The following is a 15,400-nucleotide window of genomic DNA, read 5'->3' as shown; positions in this document are numbered from 1 at the left end:
CCGTGAGTACCGCCCCAAAGGCAACCAGGAGACGAGACAAGCACCAAGCCACACCCAAAGGGAAGAGGCACCCCCACGCCGGGCCGACATTGCCCAGAGAGACCCCGCGAAGAGAGCCCCCGGTGTGGTGCACCAAGTGAAAGTGAGTGAGCCAGACCACCTGGGAGTGAAGTGTTCATTTAGGAGGCCTGTCTGGTGTGAGCCCGGCCCGTCTACATGGCGGGCCACCGGAGAGGGTAGATGGCGGAGACGGGCATGTGGCACTGTGGACCCCAGGGATGCGCCGAGCAGCACAGCTGGAGATCCACCCCGCGGCACCCTCTGAACCATGCCAACCCCACGGAGCACGGCGGCACCCCCCACCCCCAAGGTGCAGCCGGGCACCAGCAACACCCCCCAGCGGTCCAGTGGGTAACCCCCGCCGCACGCCGGCCCAAAGTGGCCCGCCCCGCCACAACAGGTAGCGGCCGAGAAGGAGAGAAGCCTGCGCCCGCATTAGGGCCAGCACAGGCCCGCACGGCACCACGATACAATGCCCTCCGCAGGGAGGCGGCCCCGGCCTCCCCAATGAGAAAGGACGCAATCAGCCGCCCAAGCAGGGCTCTCAGAGCAGTTCTAACAAAGGACTCTCAAAGGACTTCATGACTACGGACGCCCATTGCCCTGACGTCCGTAGTCATGAAGTCCTTTGAGAGGCTGGTACTGAGCCACCTGAAGTACATCACAGGACCCCTGCTGGACCCCCTGCAGTTTGCCTATCGGGCAAACAGGTCTGTCGAGGATGCAGTCAACATGGGACTGAACTACATCCTGCATCACCTCCACTCCCCAGGGACCTACGCTAGGATCCTGTTTGTGGATTTCAGCTCTGCGTTCAACACCATCATCCTGGACATCCTTCACCAGAAACTCACCCAGCTCACAGTGCCGGCCTCCACCTGTCAGTGGATCACCAACTTCCTGACTGACAGGAAGCATCAAGTAAGGCTGGGAAGCATCACATCCAGCACCCGGTCACTCAGCACTGGCGCCCCCCAGGGGTGTGTTCTCTCCCCACTGCTATTCTCCCTCTACACCAATGACTGCACCTCAGGGGACCCCTCTGTGAAACTCCTGAAGTTTGCAGACGACACCACCGTCATCGGTCTCATCAGGGATGGGGACGAGTCTGCCTTCAGACGGAGGTGGAACAGCTGGATCTCTGGTGCAGTCAGAAACATCTGGAACTGAACCCACTCAAGACTGTGGAGATGACAGTGGACTTCAGGAGAAATCCCCCCCCACTCACCCCCCTTACCATTCTGAATAGCAAAGTGGCTACCGTGGACTCCTTCAGGTTCCTGGGATCCACAATCTCACAGGACCTGAAGTGGACCTCCCACATAGACACAACCAGGAAAAAGGCACAGCAGAGGATGTACTTCCTGTATCAGCAGAGGATGTACTTCCTGTATCAGCTGAGGAAGTACTTCCTGTATCAGCTGAGGAAGTTCAACCTGCTCCAGGAGCTGCTGATAATGTTCTACACCTCCATCATTCAGTCTGTTCTGTACACCTCCATCACTGTCTGGTTTGGATCTACAACCAAACTAGACAGACACAGACTACAAAGGATAATCAGGACTGTAGAAAATATCATTGGTGTTGATCTGTCCTCCATCCAAGACTTATACCTGTCCAGGGTCAGGAAACGGGCAGGTAGCATCACTGCAGACTCCTCCCACCCTGCACACAATCTGTTTAAACTCCTCCCCTCCGGCAGACGCTACAGATCACTGTACGCCATAAAAACAGTTTGTTCCCCCAGGCTGTCACTGTGATCAACACTAAACAGTCAAAGAGAGTCAGACCTGGTTCTGTTACTGTGAAATAACCTGGAACTAAACATATCAACCATGGAACAACCTGTCACTGTGAATGTTCATGGACATAATTTTTTCATTTAAATGTTCACCTATTTGCACTACTCATCAATGCACTACTGCACTATTATCTTATTATTATTATTATTGTTATTATTATTATTATTATTATTATTATTATTATTATCTTGTTATTTTTATTTAGTTTGCACATATTAGTCTAACTACTCTTATATTTATGTTTATACTTCTTTTTTCATTTATTTTTCTTTATTTTATTTATTTTTCTTTATTCTAGTTGATTGTTATTATTTAATGTTATACTACCTGAGAGAGAACAGGTCACCAAAAGAAATTCCTCGTGTGTATTCATTCACCCCTGGCCAATAAAGTTGATTCTGATTCTGATTCTGATCAGAGATGACGTGGAGCACATGGCATTGTGGGTGATCAGGTGAACCGGTGAGGGCCCAAACCAGGGCTTTAAAACCAAGAAAAGAACAACAACTTGTTGCCGCTTCATTGTTGAATGTTGGTAAAGAACAAATGGAGAAGGAAGAAGTTTGTGAGCACTTTACAGCGCTGGCTTTGACCCATAGATGAGAACCTCTACTCCTGTAACTAGTAACAGACAAACCAAGGACATCAAATGATCAGCTGTTCTCCACCCATTCAGACCCAGTTCACCACTAAACCTGTGTGTGTGTGTGTGTGTGTGTGTGTGTGTGTGTGTGTTTCAGATCTTCTGCTGGTTTCAACCAATCCAAACGATTATCACTTCTGCTCTCAGGGAGTCACATCAGTGGAAAACATCAACGATGGAGACGAGCTAACCCTGACCGACGTAAACACACACGCACACACACACACACACACACACACACACACACACTCTCTAAAACTCTGTGTGTGTGTGTGTGTGTGTGTGTGTGTGTGTGTGTGTGTGTGTGTGTGTGTGTGTGTGTGTGTGTGTGTGTGTGTGTGTGTGTGTGTGTGTGTGTGTGTGTGTGTGTGTGTGTGTGTGTGTGTGTGTGTGTGTGTGTGTGTAGCGGGCCATGGACACACTAGGCTTCAGTCCAGAGGAGAAATGTGGCTGTTATCAGACGGTGGGGGCCATCATGCACTTTGGAAACATGAAGTTTAAAACCCGACAACGAGAGGAGCAGGCAGAGGCTGACGGCACAGAGAGTACAACTACACACTACACAATAATACACTACACAATAAAACACTACACAACCAGAGGGGCAGACAGAGGTCAGCAGCACACAGAGAGTACCACACACTACAAAATACACAACCTTAGATTAGGTTTGTTTATTTGAAGCAGCAGCTAAAGTTGTTTTCACAACAAACGAACATAAAAAATATCAAAGCACCTTAAGATGTGTTTACAACAAACGTGACTTCAGCGATTCTTGTGACTAGATTTGATTCTAAGTTAATGTAAGTGACGCAACATCATGTGACCTCTCTTAAAGAAACGCGACTCACATGATTCCAGCGACTCAATCGTACGTCCTGAGTCACTGATTTTTGAGTGACTTCTAGTGACGCTGTGTCTCATCCAATCAGTGATGCGTTTATATGTATGTCACTGGAGGGCTGTACACTTCCTCTACTTACTGGTGACAAATTAAAGTGTAATACTCCTTGAATACACTTTTTAAATTCTAAGTACATTGTGAGTCTCATCCTGATTATTGAAACCATAGTTACAGGTGGATCTGTTTATAATAGCAGTGCGAGTATGTATACCAACAATGTCACCCGTGACCCCTGGAGGACCCGGAGGAAGTTTATATCTTCAGGTATCACTCCAGGGTACTTTCCTACAGAATCTTGCGAGCACACGAGGGTTCTGAGTGACAAAGAGCTCTGGTGGTCATTCGGGATTCATAGAACCACAGTTACATTTGTAACTCTTCATTCTATTTCATCCCTGCTGACCGCTTGTAAAAAGGGAGCTGAGCCAAAAAGCGAAGCTCTCTATTTACAGGTCGGTCTACGTTCCAACCCTCACCTATGGTCATGAACTTTGGGTCATGACCGAAAGAACAAGATCACAGGTACAAGCGGCCGAAATGAGTTTCCTCCGTAGTGTGGCTGGGCTCTCCCTTAGAGATAGGGTGAGAAGCTCAGTCATTCGGGAGGGGTTCAAAGTAGAGTCGCTGCTCCTCCGCATCGAGAAGAGCCAGATGAGGTGGCTCGGGCACCTAATTAGGATGCCCCCTGAACGCCTCCCTAGTGAGGCGTTCAGGGCACGTCCCTCCGGAAGGAGGCCCCGGGGAAGACCCAGGACACGCTGGAGAGACTATGTCTCTCGGCTGGCCTGGGAACGTCTCGGGGTCCCCCCGGAAGAGCTGGAGGAAGTGGCCGGGGAGAGGGAAGTCTGGGCCTCCCTACTGAGGATGCTGCCCCCGCGGCCCGGAAACGGCTAAGCGGGAAAAGATGGATGGATGGCTGACCGCTAGAAAAGTCACGAAGAATCCTGCTTACCACTCTTCAGTGAGTAGGATCAGAGGACTCTGTAGAACCTGGAGAAAGTGCCTGGCAATGCCCATGAGGCCGCAGCACAGATGTCCTCCAGGGGCACTCCCCTCAGGGTGGCCCATGACGTAGCAACACTCCTGGTAGAGTGGCACTGCACACCAGATGGAATGAGACGGTTACTTGCCCGATACGCTGCTTGGAGACAGCACCACCCCTGTTAGGGCCACCATAACAGAGAAACAGCTGATCAGACCCCCAAAAACCTACAGTAGCTGCAATGTAGGCTTCCAGGGTGCGCACTGGGCACAACAGGCCTGACTGGACCTCTGGCTCCACGGAAGAAGGGTTGAACCGTGCCAGCCGAATGGGATGGTTGAGGTGAGCGCAGGACAGCACTTTAGGTAGAAAAGCTGTGTTCGGCCACAGAGTGACTCCCGAGCCGTCCGAATTCCACCTCAGACATGTGTCGCTGATTGACAGGGCGTGCAGCTCGCTGACACGCTTTGCGTAGGAAATGGCCATAAGGAACGCAGTCTTAAGGGTAACCCACTTCAGCGCTGCTTGTGCCAAGGGCTCAAACGGTGGCTGGAGTCTTCGTGGCTCTCGGAGGATGCAACCTCCAAGCTCCTCTCAAGAAAAGGGACACCAGCTTGTGGCTACCAATTGTGCCATTGTCAACCATTACATGTCGGCAAGATATTGCTGCGACATAGACTCTCAGTGTTGAATGAGAAAGCCCTTTGTCCAGAAGGGACTGGAGGAAGTCCAGGATAGTTGGCACAGGGCAGTGCACAGGGTCCACCTCCCGCATTGTACACCAGTACAATGGTCTATGATGCACTGACATGTCTTGGACTGTGGATAAAACTGGTAGTAGGCTTAACTTTAGACACGTTGTGTGTTACCTCCGGGTGGAGGTGCCACTCTCCTGACGGAGGTTTCCGACTGGAGCGGAAGTCCGCCAAGTGGTTCTGCTCACCCGGTATATGCATTGCTCGTATACTGATCAAGCGGGGGGCTGCCCATGTAAGGCGCTCCCTTGCCACTTCCAGCAGCCGTGCAGACTTGGTACCCTGATGGTTTATGTGATACATTGTAGACTGTAGAGGGGTGGCCTAGTGGTTAAGGACGCTGAGGGACAACCATGGACATGCTTGTCCCTCAGATGTGGCAAGAAGTGCTTGAGAGCTAGGTGAACCGCACGCAGCTCCAACACATTGATGTGTGAACCTTGATCTTCCACAGGCCAACACCCCTGGGCCGTCCTGCTCTGCCACACCTTGCGTCTGTGGTAACGGTCTCCCTGTGAGATGGAACGGAGCCTATAGGGACGCCTCTGAGCAAGTAAGCCCTGTCCTTCCACGGAGCCAGGGCACAAAGACACTGCTGTGAGACCTTGAGCTTCCTGCTCCTGTGCTGCTTGGCATCCAAGTGAAAGCTGTTCAGCCACCTCTGCAGCGGGCGCAGCGACAGCAAGCCCAGAGGAACTACCCCCGAGACTGACGTTAGCTTGCCCAAAAGACGGAGGAAAGAGACATAGGTCAGCCAGTGGCCCTCCCTGAAAAAGGCGAGCTGGCGAAAAACACTGTCCACACCATGGGGGGAGGGTTTTGCTGTCATAGTTACACTGTTCAGTAAAACCCCAATGAAAACTGTGACCCGGCATGGCACCAGGCAACTTTTTTCCACATTCACCTTGAGTCCAAGTTGAGCCACATGGGACAGGAGACGCTCTGTGTCTTGTGACACCTGGACCCGGGATGGAGCACAGATCGGCCAGTCGTCCAGGTATGGGAGAACCTTCAAGCCCCGAGACTGTAGAGGTGCTAGGGCCGCAGACACACACCTTGTGAAGACCCTTGGGGAGAGAGAGAGGCCGAAGGGCAGCACCCTGAACTGCCAGCGGCGGCCGCGGTATGCGAAGCGCAGAAACTGCCTGTGTTGCTGAGCAATTGGGACGTGAAAGTACGCGTCCTTGATGTCTATTGATGTGAACCAGTCCCCATGAGCCACCGTTCTGAGGACATCTGCTGTGGTCAGCATGTGAAAAGGTATGACCTTCAGAAATTTGTTCAACCCTCTGAGGTCTAGGATTGGGCGGAATCCACCTGTCTTTTTTGCCACTAAAAAGTATGTTGAGTAGAACCCTCTGTGACCTGACCGGGGGTCTGCAGGCTCGATGGTGCCCTTGGCCAGGAGGGCGGACAGCTCCTGGTCTAATGTAAGAGCCTTTGCAGGGGAGGAATTGAAGTTTGCACCCGTAGGTTAGGGTGGCAACCACCCATGGGTCTGAAGCATGAGTAGCCCACTGTTGGAGCTGCTGATGCGAAAAATATCCGACCGCCGGCCCCAAGGCCTCAATCTCTACCCCCCGGCCCCTCGGGGGCCCTAGTGGGAGGGCGGAAAGGCTCTGGAGCTCGAAATTGTCTGGGGGGCAGGCGAGCAGTGCCCCGAAAATCCCGGACCGGTCTCCGTGCGGGACGCTGGGCATCACGACAACCAGTGGAGTGAGTTGGTGGCGGCACGTGGGTGCAAAAAACAGCCGAGGGGTCCCTCAGCCTGCCGGCCTGGGGTCTATCAGGAGGAGGCATCCGGCTAAGCCCGGCAAGCTGCTGCCTGGTTTGCCCCACCTGGATGGTACGTTCCAGCGCTTCCTGGGCTGCTGGACCAAATATCTCCCCTGGTTCGACCGGAAGGCGATGGCGGGCTCGATGGGCGGAGTGCGATCCAGGCCAGCCCCCGCTGCATCATGCATGGCTGCCAGGGCGCAAGCCTTACTGTCCCTCCAACAGGACTGTAACTCCTTCAGATAATCCTCTGAATGTGGAATAGCGAAAGCTGTGGAGGCAGGCCTGCGCCTGAAGAAGGCGCTTGCAGATGCTGCCTCTGCCTGCTGTGGGACAGCTGTGTGCAGCCGCTGTAAAGCCAGGCGGATGACAGCGCGCATGGAGTTGTCTTCCACCTCAGCCCCTGAACTCTGATCCGAGGATTGGGAGCCCTGCTCAAACACCTGGGATCCGACAACCAAATTCTCCCCATAATCACAGAAATGGCTAGCTGAAGCAGCCAAAGAGAGTGTATCCTTCTCGGGCAGCAGCGTTGGCAATGGGGAGAGAGTGCCGCATCAGCCTCCAGGGGAATAACCGGCTGGCTGTTGGCCAGCAGGGATCTCATCTGAGCCAATTCAGCAGACAGCTGCTTGACTTTAGATGATAACCCACTATGGTCAGACTTCATTCTCTTCCTGGAAGGGGCAGCTGCCGTGGACTCTGCCCGCCTCTTGGAGCATGTCTGACGAGTCAGAGGTAGCTGGCCTGGGGGGAGGTCGACTACGGCTACTGAGCCTTCCACCCCTGCCAACCTGGCAACCCTGGCTGCCCGAGACAAGTAGCTGCAGTTCATGCAGGGATTGCCTGACAGCGCCTCCCGCAGGTGCTCAGGACCAGGGCATGCGGGGCATAGGTCGTGGCCATCCTCTGGCTGTAAAGAAACCCCACAGGTTGTGCAGATATGAGAGCCATCCAGACCGTACTGTGGTCCTCACCCGAACTGGGCATCTTTAACAGAAGATGACTCTAGCTCAGCCGGTGAGGCTAATGTAAACAAATCCACGCTGGGCTCTGGGCGTGCGCACATGACCCACCAGCAAACAAATAAATTCGGCTTACTTGCTTACTTCGGGAGTAGGCAGCTCAAACGCAGCCATCGACAATCTATTTCATTCATATCTTGTAAAGACAACCGTTGATCTGCTGAATAAGCGGCGGGGCGACCGTGGCTCAGGTGGTAGAGGGTTGTCTTCTGATCGAGAGGTTGGGGGTTTGATCCCAGTACCTGACTATGTGTCGACTAGCACCTTGCATGGCAGTCCTGTCCCACTGATGTGTGAATGTGAGAGTGATTGGGTGAATGAGCTGATATGTAAAGCGCTTTGAGACTGTTTCAGTGTGGGGATAAAGCGCTATATAAATCAAGTTCATTTACCATTTACCATTTTACTTACCTTGTCAGCATGTGTCGTCAGGACCAAACACAAACCATATGCCGGGGGGAGGCAGCGCTAACGCGGCCTGTGCCAACAAAGATTGCTAATGGGTAAAACTACCGCTTCCCAAACACTCACTGTCGCAGCTCCTGGAGGGCGAATGCACGCTGCTCCGAGCTACCACGGTCACGGAGCTACTAGCGACGGCAGCTTGTATGCACAGTATTCCAGTAACTGCGCGCGAGAAGAAAAAAAGGGAAGTACCCTGGAATGATACCTGAAGATATAAACTTCCTCCGGGTCATCCAGGGGTCACGGGTCACATTGTTGGTATACATACTCTCATTGCGCATGCGTGAAGGGGAATATTCAGTGCTTAAAGCACTGCATCTGGCGGTCAGCAGGGATGACTGATCAACCTCTACATTCGATGGAGTGTGTTCACACAGGCACTTGTCCCTCTAGACAATAAAACCATTGATAATAATAATGCATTGGATTTTATTCAGCAGTATTATGTTATTTTGTGCATAATTCTTTCACTCCACAAACAGTGGTGGAAAGCTACTATTGTAGCCACAGTTATCCTGGGGCAGACTGCCCATAGTGCACCATCGGCCCCTCCCACCACCAACACACCACAATCATACTAGGCAATGTGGGTAAAGTGCCTTGCCCAAGGACACAACAATGACAATGGATAAAGTGGAATTCAAACCCCCAACTCTTCGGTTATTGAACGACCCACTCTACTACTGAGCCACGGTCGCCCCATGAATGACGACTGTGTGTGTGTGTGTGTGTGTGTGTGTGTGTGTGTGTGTGTGTGTGTGTGTGTGTGTGTGTGTGTGTGTGTGTGTGTGTGTGTGTGTGTGTGTGTGTGTGTGTGTGTGTGTGTGTGTGTGTGTGTGTGTGTGTGTAGGTCTGGATAAAGCAGCATTCCTGATGGGAATCAACTCATCTGAGCTGATCAAAGCGTTGCTGAATCCTAGAGTCAAAGTAGGAAACGAGTGGATGGTTAAAGGACAGACTGTGGAGCAGGTACTGAGACATACTCACACACACACACACACACACACACACACACACACACACACACACACACACACACACACACTCTGACAGACCCTGTGAATGGTGCTCCTGGGTCAGGTGACCTTTGCCGTGGCGGCTCTGGCCAAAGCCACGTACGACCGTATGTTCCAGTGGTTGGTTCGTAGGATCAATGCGTCGCTCTACACCGCCATGCCTCGGCAGAACTTCATCGGAGTTCTGGACATCGCAGGGTTTGAGATCTTCCAGGTGAGCAGAGCTGAGGAAGAGAGGGAATGTTCCTTTATGTTCTCCTTTATCTTAATATTTTTCTTCTTCAGTTCAACAACTTTGAGCAGCTCTGCATCAACTTCACCAATGAGAAGCTCCAGCAGTTCTTCAACCACCACATGTTTGTCCTGGAGCAGGAAGAGTACGTCTCTGAGGGCATCCCCTGGACCTTCATCGACTTTGGTCTGGACCTCCAGGCCTGTATTGACCTCATCGAGAAGGTCAGTGAGTGTCATCCACAGGGTGTTCATCACGCTGACCAATCAGCTGTCTGTGCTTCAGCCAATGGGCATCCTGTCCATCATGGAGGAGGAGTGTATGTTCCCCAAGGCCACGGACCACAGCTTCAAAACCAAGCTTTACGACAACCATCTGGGAAAGTCCATCAACTTCCTGCGGCCACGACCAGACAAGAAACGCAAATATGAGACTCACTTTGAACTGGTTCATTACGCAGGGGTGGTGAGTGTGGCGTTGTGCGTCTGGTGTGCGTCTGGTGTGCATCTGATATGCGTCTGTTGTGTAGGTGCCGTACAATGTGAGCGGGTGGCTGGATAAGAACAGAGATCCTCTGAATGAGACGGTGGTGGCCTTGTTCCAGAGGTCCTCTCACAGGCTGATGGCGGCGCTTTTTGAGAGCTACGTTGGTCCTGATGATGGTGAGTGCTGACTAGGCACTGCTGAGGCTCCACCCACTCACACACACAGAGTGAATCTGCGGCTGTTGATGTTTCAGTGAGTGAGATGAAGACTGAGAGCAGACGCAGGAGGAGAGGAACCTCCTTCCAGACGGTGTCACAGCTGCACAAAGTGAGACTGAGCTCTGGAACATCTGGAGGAGCTCCTTAGTAACATCTCTAAACATCTGTTTGTGTTTGAAGGAGAACCTCAACAAGCTGATGACAAACTTGCGGCGCACACAACCTCACTTCGTACGCTGTATCATCCCCAACGAGTCCAAGAGCCCAGGTTAGACCTTCATCATCATCATCTTCCTGTCTTCACTGTGAGCTGTAGGACAGAACACAGAGACAGGAGAGGGAGAGGGAGGTGATCTGGTCTCTGTTTCTGCAGGTCTGATGGACCCCTTCCTAGTCCTCCAGCAGCTGCGCTGTAACGGAGTTCTGGAGGGGATTCGAATCTGCAGGAAGGGATTCCCAAACCGGATCCTGTATGCAGAGTTCAGGCAGCGGTGAGGTTCATTCAGTCCTGTGCTTGTTTGTCCTCCTGATGCGCAATAGCTCCTCCCCTCCAGGTACCGGATCCTAAACCCAGCCTCCGTCCCTGAGGACTCGTACGTGGACAGCAGGAAGGCTGTGGAGAGGCTCCTCACCTCGCTGGACATCGACCACATGCAGTACAAGTTTGGACTCTCCAAGGTGAGCAGAGCGCCCCCTGCTGTCAGAGACTTGCTAACAGCAGCTCGTCCTCAGGTGTTCTTCAAAGTGGGGTTACTGGGTCTGCTGGAGGACATGAGGGACGAGCGTCTCTCCCAGATTCTCACCACGGTGCAGGCAGTGAGCAGAGGGAAGCTGATGAGGATGGAGCTGCAGATGCTGATTCAGAGAAGGTCAGAGAGAGAAGGAAGTTTCTAAAAGACCCAAACAATCTCAGAAAGACTCAATAAGTCTCAGAAAGACTCAATAAGTCTCAGAAAGACTCAATAAGTCTTTCCTGATCAGAGAATCATTCCCTCAGAGATGCTCTGATGCTGATCCAGTTCAACCTGCGAGCTTTCTTCTCCGTGTGCACATGGCCCTGGATGATGCTCTTCTACAAGCTCCGTCCCCTGCTGAAGAGTGCTCAGATAGAGAAGGAGCTGAGCGCGCTCAGAGAGGACTTGAATAAACTGAAGGAAGCCTTGGACCGGTGAGCTCCGCCCTCCTCTTTCACAGTGAGTTCAGGTGTTTTGGTAAATCACAGCGTGTTGGTCTCCTTCAGGTCTGAGGGGAGGCGGCGGGAGGCCGAGGAGCGGCAGGTGGTTCTGGCTCAGGAGAAGAATGATCTGTTTCTACAGCTCCAGGCCGTAAGTCCCGCCCACAGGAAGTAATGTGGGATACGTAAGAACGTCCTGATGGTGTGGCCCTGCCTCTACAGGAGCAGGACCACCTATTGGACGCTGAGGACCGCTGTACCCGCCTCATCCAGTCCAAGATCTCCCTGGACGTGAAGCTGAAGGAGGTCCAGGAGCACTTGGAGGAGGAGGAGCAGAGCACGGCCTTCCTGACCTCCAAGAAGAGACGTTTAGAGGAGGAGACGGAGGAGCTGAGGAGGGAGGTGGAGCAGCTGGAGGTTACCGTGGCAACGGTGGAGAAGGAACGCCACGGCGTGGAGAACAAGGTGATCAATAATCATTGATGGTGAGTCAGGTGGTTGGGGGCGGAGTCATGACATGTGTCTCACCTGCAGATGAAGAACCTGAACCAGGAGCTCGGCGTCCTGGACCAATCAGCAGCCTCTCTGAGCGCTGAGACGGCAGCGCTACAGGAAGTGAAACAGCAAACGCTCAATGACCTTCAGGCTCTGCGCGACAAGGTCAACCTGCTGCTGAAGGTCAAAGGTCGTCTGGAGCAACAGGTGGACCAGGTGAGGAGCACTCACTCAACTCTATGTGCTGTATGTCTAGGTGGAGCACTCTGTAATGATCTGTGTGTTATACATCTAGGTGATGTATATCTATGTGTTATATATCTATGTGATGTATATCTATGTGTTGTATATCTAGGTGTTGTACATCTGTGATGTATATCTGTGTTGTATATTTGTTATATATCTACAGTATGTGTTTATATCTATGTGTTGTATATCTATGTGATGTATATCTATGTGTTATATATCTACAGTATGTGTTGTATATCTATATGTTGTATATCTATGTGATGTATATCTATGTGTTATATATCTACAGTATGTGTTATATCTATGTGATGTTTATCTATGTGTTATATATCTGTGTTATACATCTAGGTGATGTATATCTGTGTTATATATCTATGTGATTTATATCTAGGTGTTGTATGTCTGTGTAATATATCTGTGTTATATATCTGTGTTATATATCTACAGTATGTGTTGTATATCTGTGATGTATAACTATGTTATATATCTACAATATGTGATGTATATCTATGTGTTGTATATCTGTGTTATATCTATGTGATGTTTATGTGTTGTATAACTATGTGATGTTTATCTGTGTTATAAATCTATGTGTTGTATATCTTTGTGATGTTTATCTAGGTGTTGTATATCTATGTGTTGTGTATCTATGTGTTGGATATCTGTGTTATATATCTATGTGATGTATACCTATGTGTTGTATATCTATGTGATGTATATCAATGTTATATATCTATGTGATGTATATTGAGTTGATGTTTATCTGTGTTATATATCTATGTGTTATATATCTGTGTTATAAATCTATGTGATGTATATCGAGGTGATGTTTATCTATGTGTTATATATCTATGTGTTATATATCTGTGTTATATATCTATGTGATGTATGTCGAGGTGATGTTTATCTATGTGTTATATATCTACGTGTTATATATCTGTGTTATAAATCTATGTGATGTATATCGAGGTGATGTTTATCTATGTGTTATATATCTATGTGTTGTATATCTATGCTCTCATGAGCACCTTCCCAAGAGAAATGAAAACTGCAAAAGTAGTTCCAATTCATAAAAATGGAAATAAAAATATATTTGACAATTATAGATCTATCTCGCTTCTGCCACAATTCTCCAAGATTTTGGAAAAGTTATTTGTAATTAGGCTTGATCATTTTGTTAAGTCATCATCAATACGGTTTTCAATCAAACTGATCAACTACAACTACAATCGTGGCTGTTGTAGAACACATGGCTACAGCATAGACATTAGTGGGTATTTTTATTGATCTGACACCATAAACCATACAATACCATGTGGTGTCAGGGGACCAGCATATGCCTGACTAGAAAGCTAGCTTAGCAACAGATACCAATATGTACATATACACAATGAAAAACTAATGACATATGGGGTTCCACAAGGTTCTATATTGGGTCCAAAACTGTTTATCATGTATATTAACGATGTTTGTGATGTTTCGGAATAGGTAAAATGTTTATTATATGTGGATGATACCATCCTGTACTGCTCAGTAAAGGACCTGAAACAGCTCCTTGATACAGTAGAAGATGAACTTACAGTCTTAAAAAAATGGTTTGATCTAAACAAACTTTCAATGAATCTGAGTAAAACAAAACACATTGTTTTTGGAAATCAGTGATCATATAACTTTAAAAATTAATGAAGAATAAATTTAACGAGTTTCTGCAAATACATTTCTAGGAGTTACCTTGACGGAAAACTTTAATGGAAATTACATATAAATATATTAAAAACAAAATTAGCAAAAACCATAGCTGTAAGTGGCAAAATGAAAACTGTACATGACAAAAAATCTCTTCTACTACTATATATCTCCCTCATTCTTCCTTACCTAAAATATGTCTTGTAAATATGTGGAAACAATTACAAATCCATTACTCATCATATTTTCCTACTTCAAAAAAAGAAGAATTATCACTAAAGCAGATTTTTATTCACCAACAAACACTATTTTTGTAGAATTAAATCTATTGAAAATCCATGATCTTGTTGACCTGAACACATTAATAATGGTGTATAAAGCACATAATAAACTCCCTCCTCACATCCAGGAGCTTTTTAAACACAGGGAAAGTCAGTAGAACCTCAGAGGAACCGACATTTTAAAACAAAGTAAAATCTAATTAAATTATGACATGATTTAGTTTAAGAATAAAAATAACATAAAACAAAATGAAATTTATGTTAAAATAAATATTCTAAATACATGTGTATTTCTCTTCTGTTGGACACTCGTAATTGTTTATTATAAATCTTTGTGTTTTTGTCCCGTGGAAGTTTGTAAACATGGCACATAATAGACATAGACATAATAAGTATTAACTTCAGTCTAAAGCCTTTTAGTCGTACTGTACACAAAATTATGGAAATGTTTTGTTTAATGTTTAATGGAATTAAATGACAGAATAAAAACTATTACTACTATGTTTATCTATGTGTTATATATCTATGTAATGTATATTTATGTGTTGTATATCTAGGTAGTATATATCTATGTGTTGTATATATATATGTTGTACAGGTCCTGGTCATATATTTAACACTAGAAGTCCCACAGAGGTGTCATTTGACCCAAAGAGAACACAAACATTATTTATTTTTAATGACAGTGTGGTGTGAGAAATGTGCAAAAGAACAACTGTGATTTGTTTTCAATGGTTTTTATTTGTGTAAAAAAAAAACCCAAAATAAATAAAAATAATGATAATAACAAAGCAACTGTGCACATATTTAGAAGAATCTCCTTCATCCTCTTATTGAGACTCGTGACATACTTGGCACTGCCACGGTATCTCTCTCCTACATTTGCCACATGTGTATTTGTGGCAATGAACACATCGCACAGTTGGTGGTTTTCCGGCTGAGCAGTCGTCGTGCAAGTGTCAGTGATGTAAAGAAATTGTCCGTGGTGACAGTCCTGCCTTTGTCCATAAATGGTTCCATCAGCTTCATCACCACACTCTCAGAAAGTCTCTCCTCACTGGGACGACTGGGGTCCTTTCCAAGATATGGGAGGACATTGCAGATGTACTTTGTTTTCAAATCACAAGCCACCCAAAACTTTATGCCAAATT

General features: G+C 48.1%; 1 protein-coding gene across 4 annotated transcripts in view; it reads left to right on the top strand.

Annotated features, from left to right (window-relative positions):
- Nucleotides 1–15,400, top strand: part of LOC114466703 (myosin-7B-like) — a 58,311-nt gene that overhangs the window by 7,992 nt on the left and 34,919 nt on the right. For all 4 annotated transcript variants that reach the window (XM_028452342.1, XM_028452341.1, XM_028452343.1 and 1 more), the window contains 16 exons: nucleotides 2,603–2,706; nucleotides 2,912–3,050; nucleotides 9,263–9,381; nucleotides 9,493–9,642; nucleotides 9,714–9,884; nucleotides 9,946–10,125; nucleotides 10,190–10,322; nucleotides 10,400–10,473; nucleotides 10,545–10,632; nucleotides 10,738–10,855; nucleotides 10,919–11,042; nucleotides 11,097–11,233; nucleotides 11,362–11,532; nucleotides 11,605–11,689; nucleotides 11,761–12,003; nucleotides 12,073–12,249. In XM_028452342.1, coding sequence (XP_028308143.1) covers nucleotides 2,603–2,706; nucleotides 2,912–3,050; nucleotides 9,263–9,381; nucleotides 9,493–9,642; nucleotides 9,714–9,884; nucleotides 9,946–10,125; nucleotides 10,190–10,322; nucleotides 10,400–10,473; nucleotides 10,545–10,632; nucleotides 10,738–10,855; nucleotides 10,919–11,042; nucleotides 11,097–11,233; nucleotides 11,362–11,532; nucleotides 11,605–11,689; nucleotides 11,761–12,003; nucleotides 12,073–12,249 — 2,213 coding nt within the window. The remainder of the gene's footprint in view (nucleotides 1–2,602; nucleotides 2,707–2,911; nucleotides 3,051–9,262; nucleotides 9,382–9,492; nucleotides 9,643–9,713; nucleotides 9,885–9,945; nucleotides 10,126–10,189; nucleotides 10,323–10,399; nucleotides 10,474–10,544; nucleotides 10,633–10,737; nucleotides 10,856–10,918; nucleotides 11,043–11,096; nucleotides 11,234–11,361; nucleotides 11,533–11,604; nucleotides 11,690–11,760; nucleotides 12,004–12,072; nucleotides 12,250–15,400) is intronic.

This window comes from Gouania willdenowi, chromosome 7 (genome assembly GCF_900634775.1).
Source record: "Gouania willdenowi chromosome 7, fGouWil2.1, whole genome shotgun sequence".
NCBI lineage: Eukaryota > Metazoa > Chordata > Actinopteri > Blenniiformes > Gobiesocidae > Gouania > Gouania willdenowi.
Note: the sequence above shows the minus strand (reverse complement) of the source record. Positions and strands in the feature narration are given on the sequence as shown.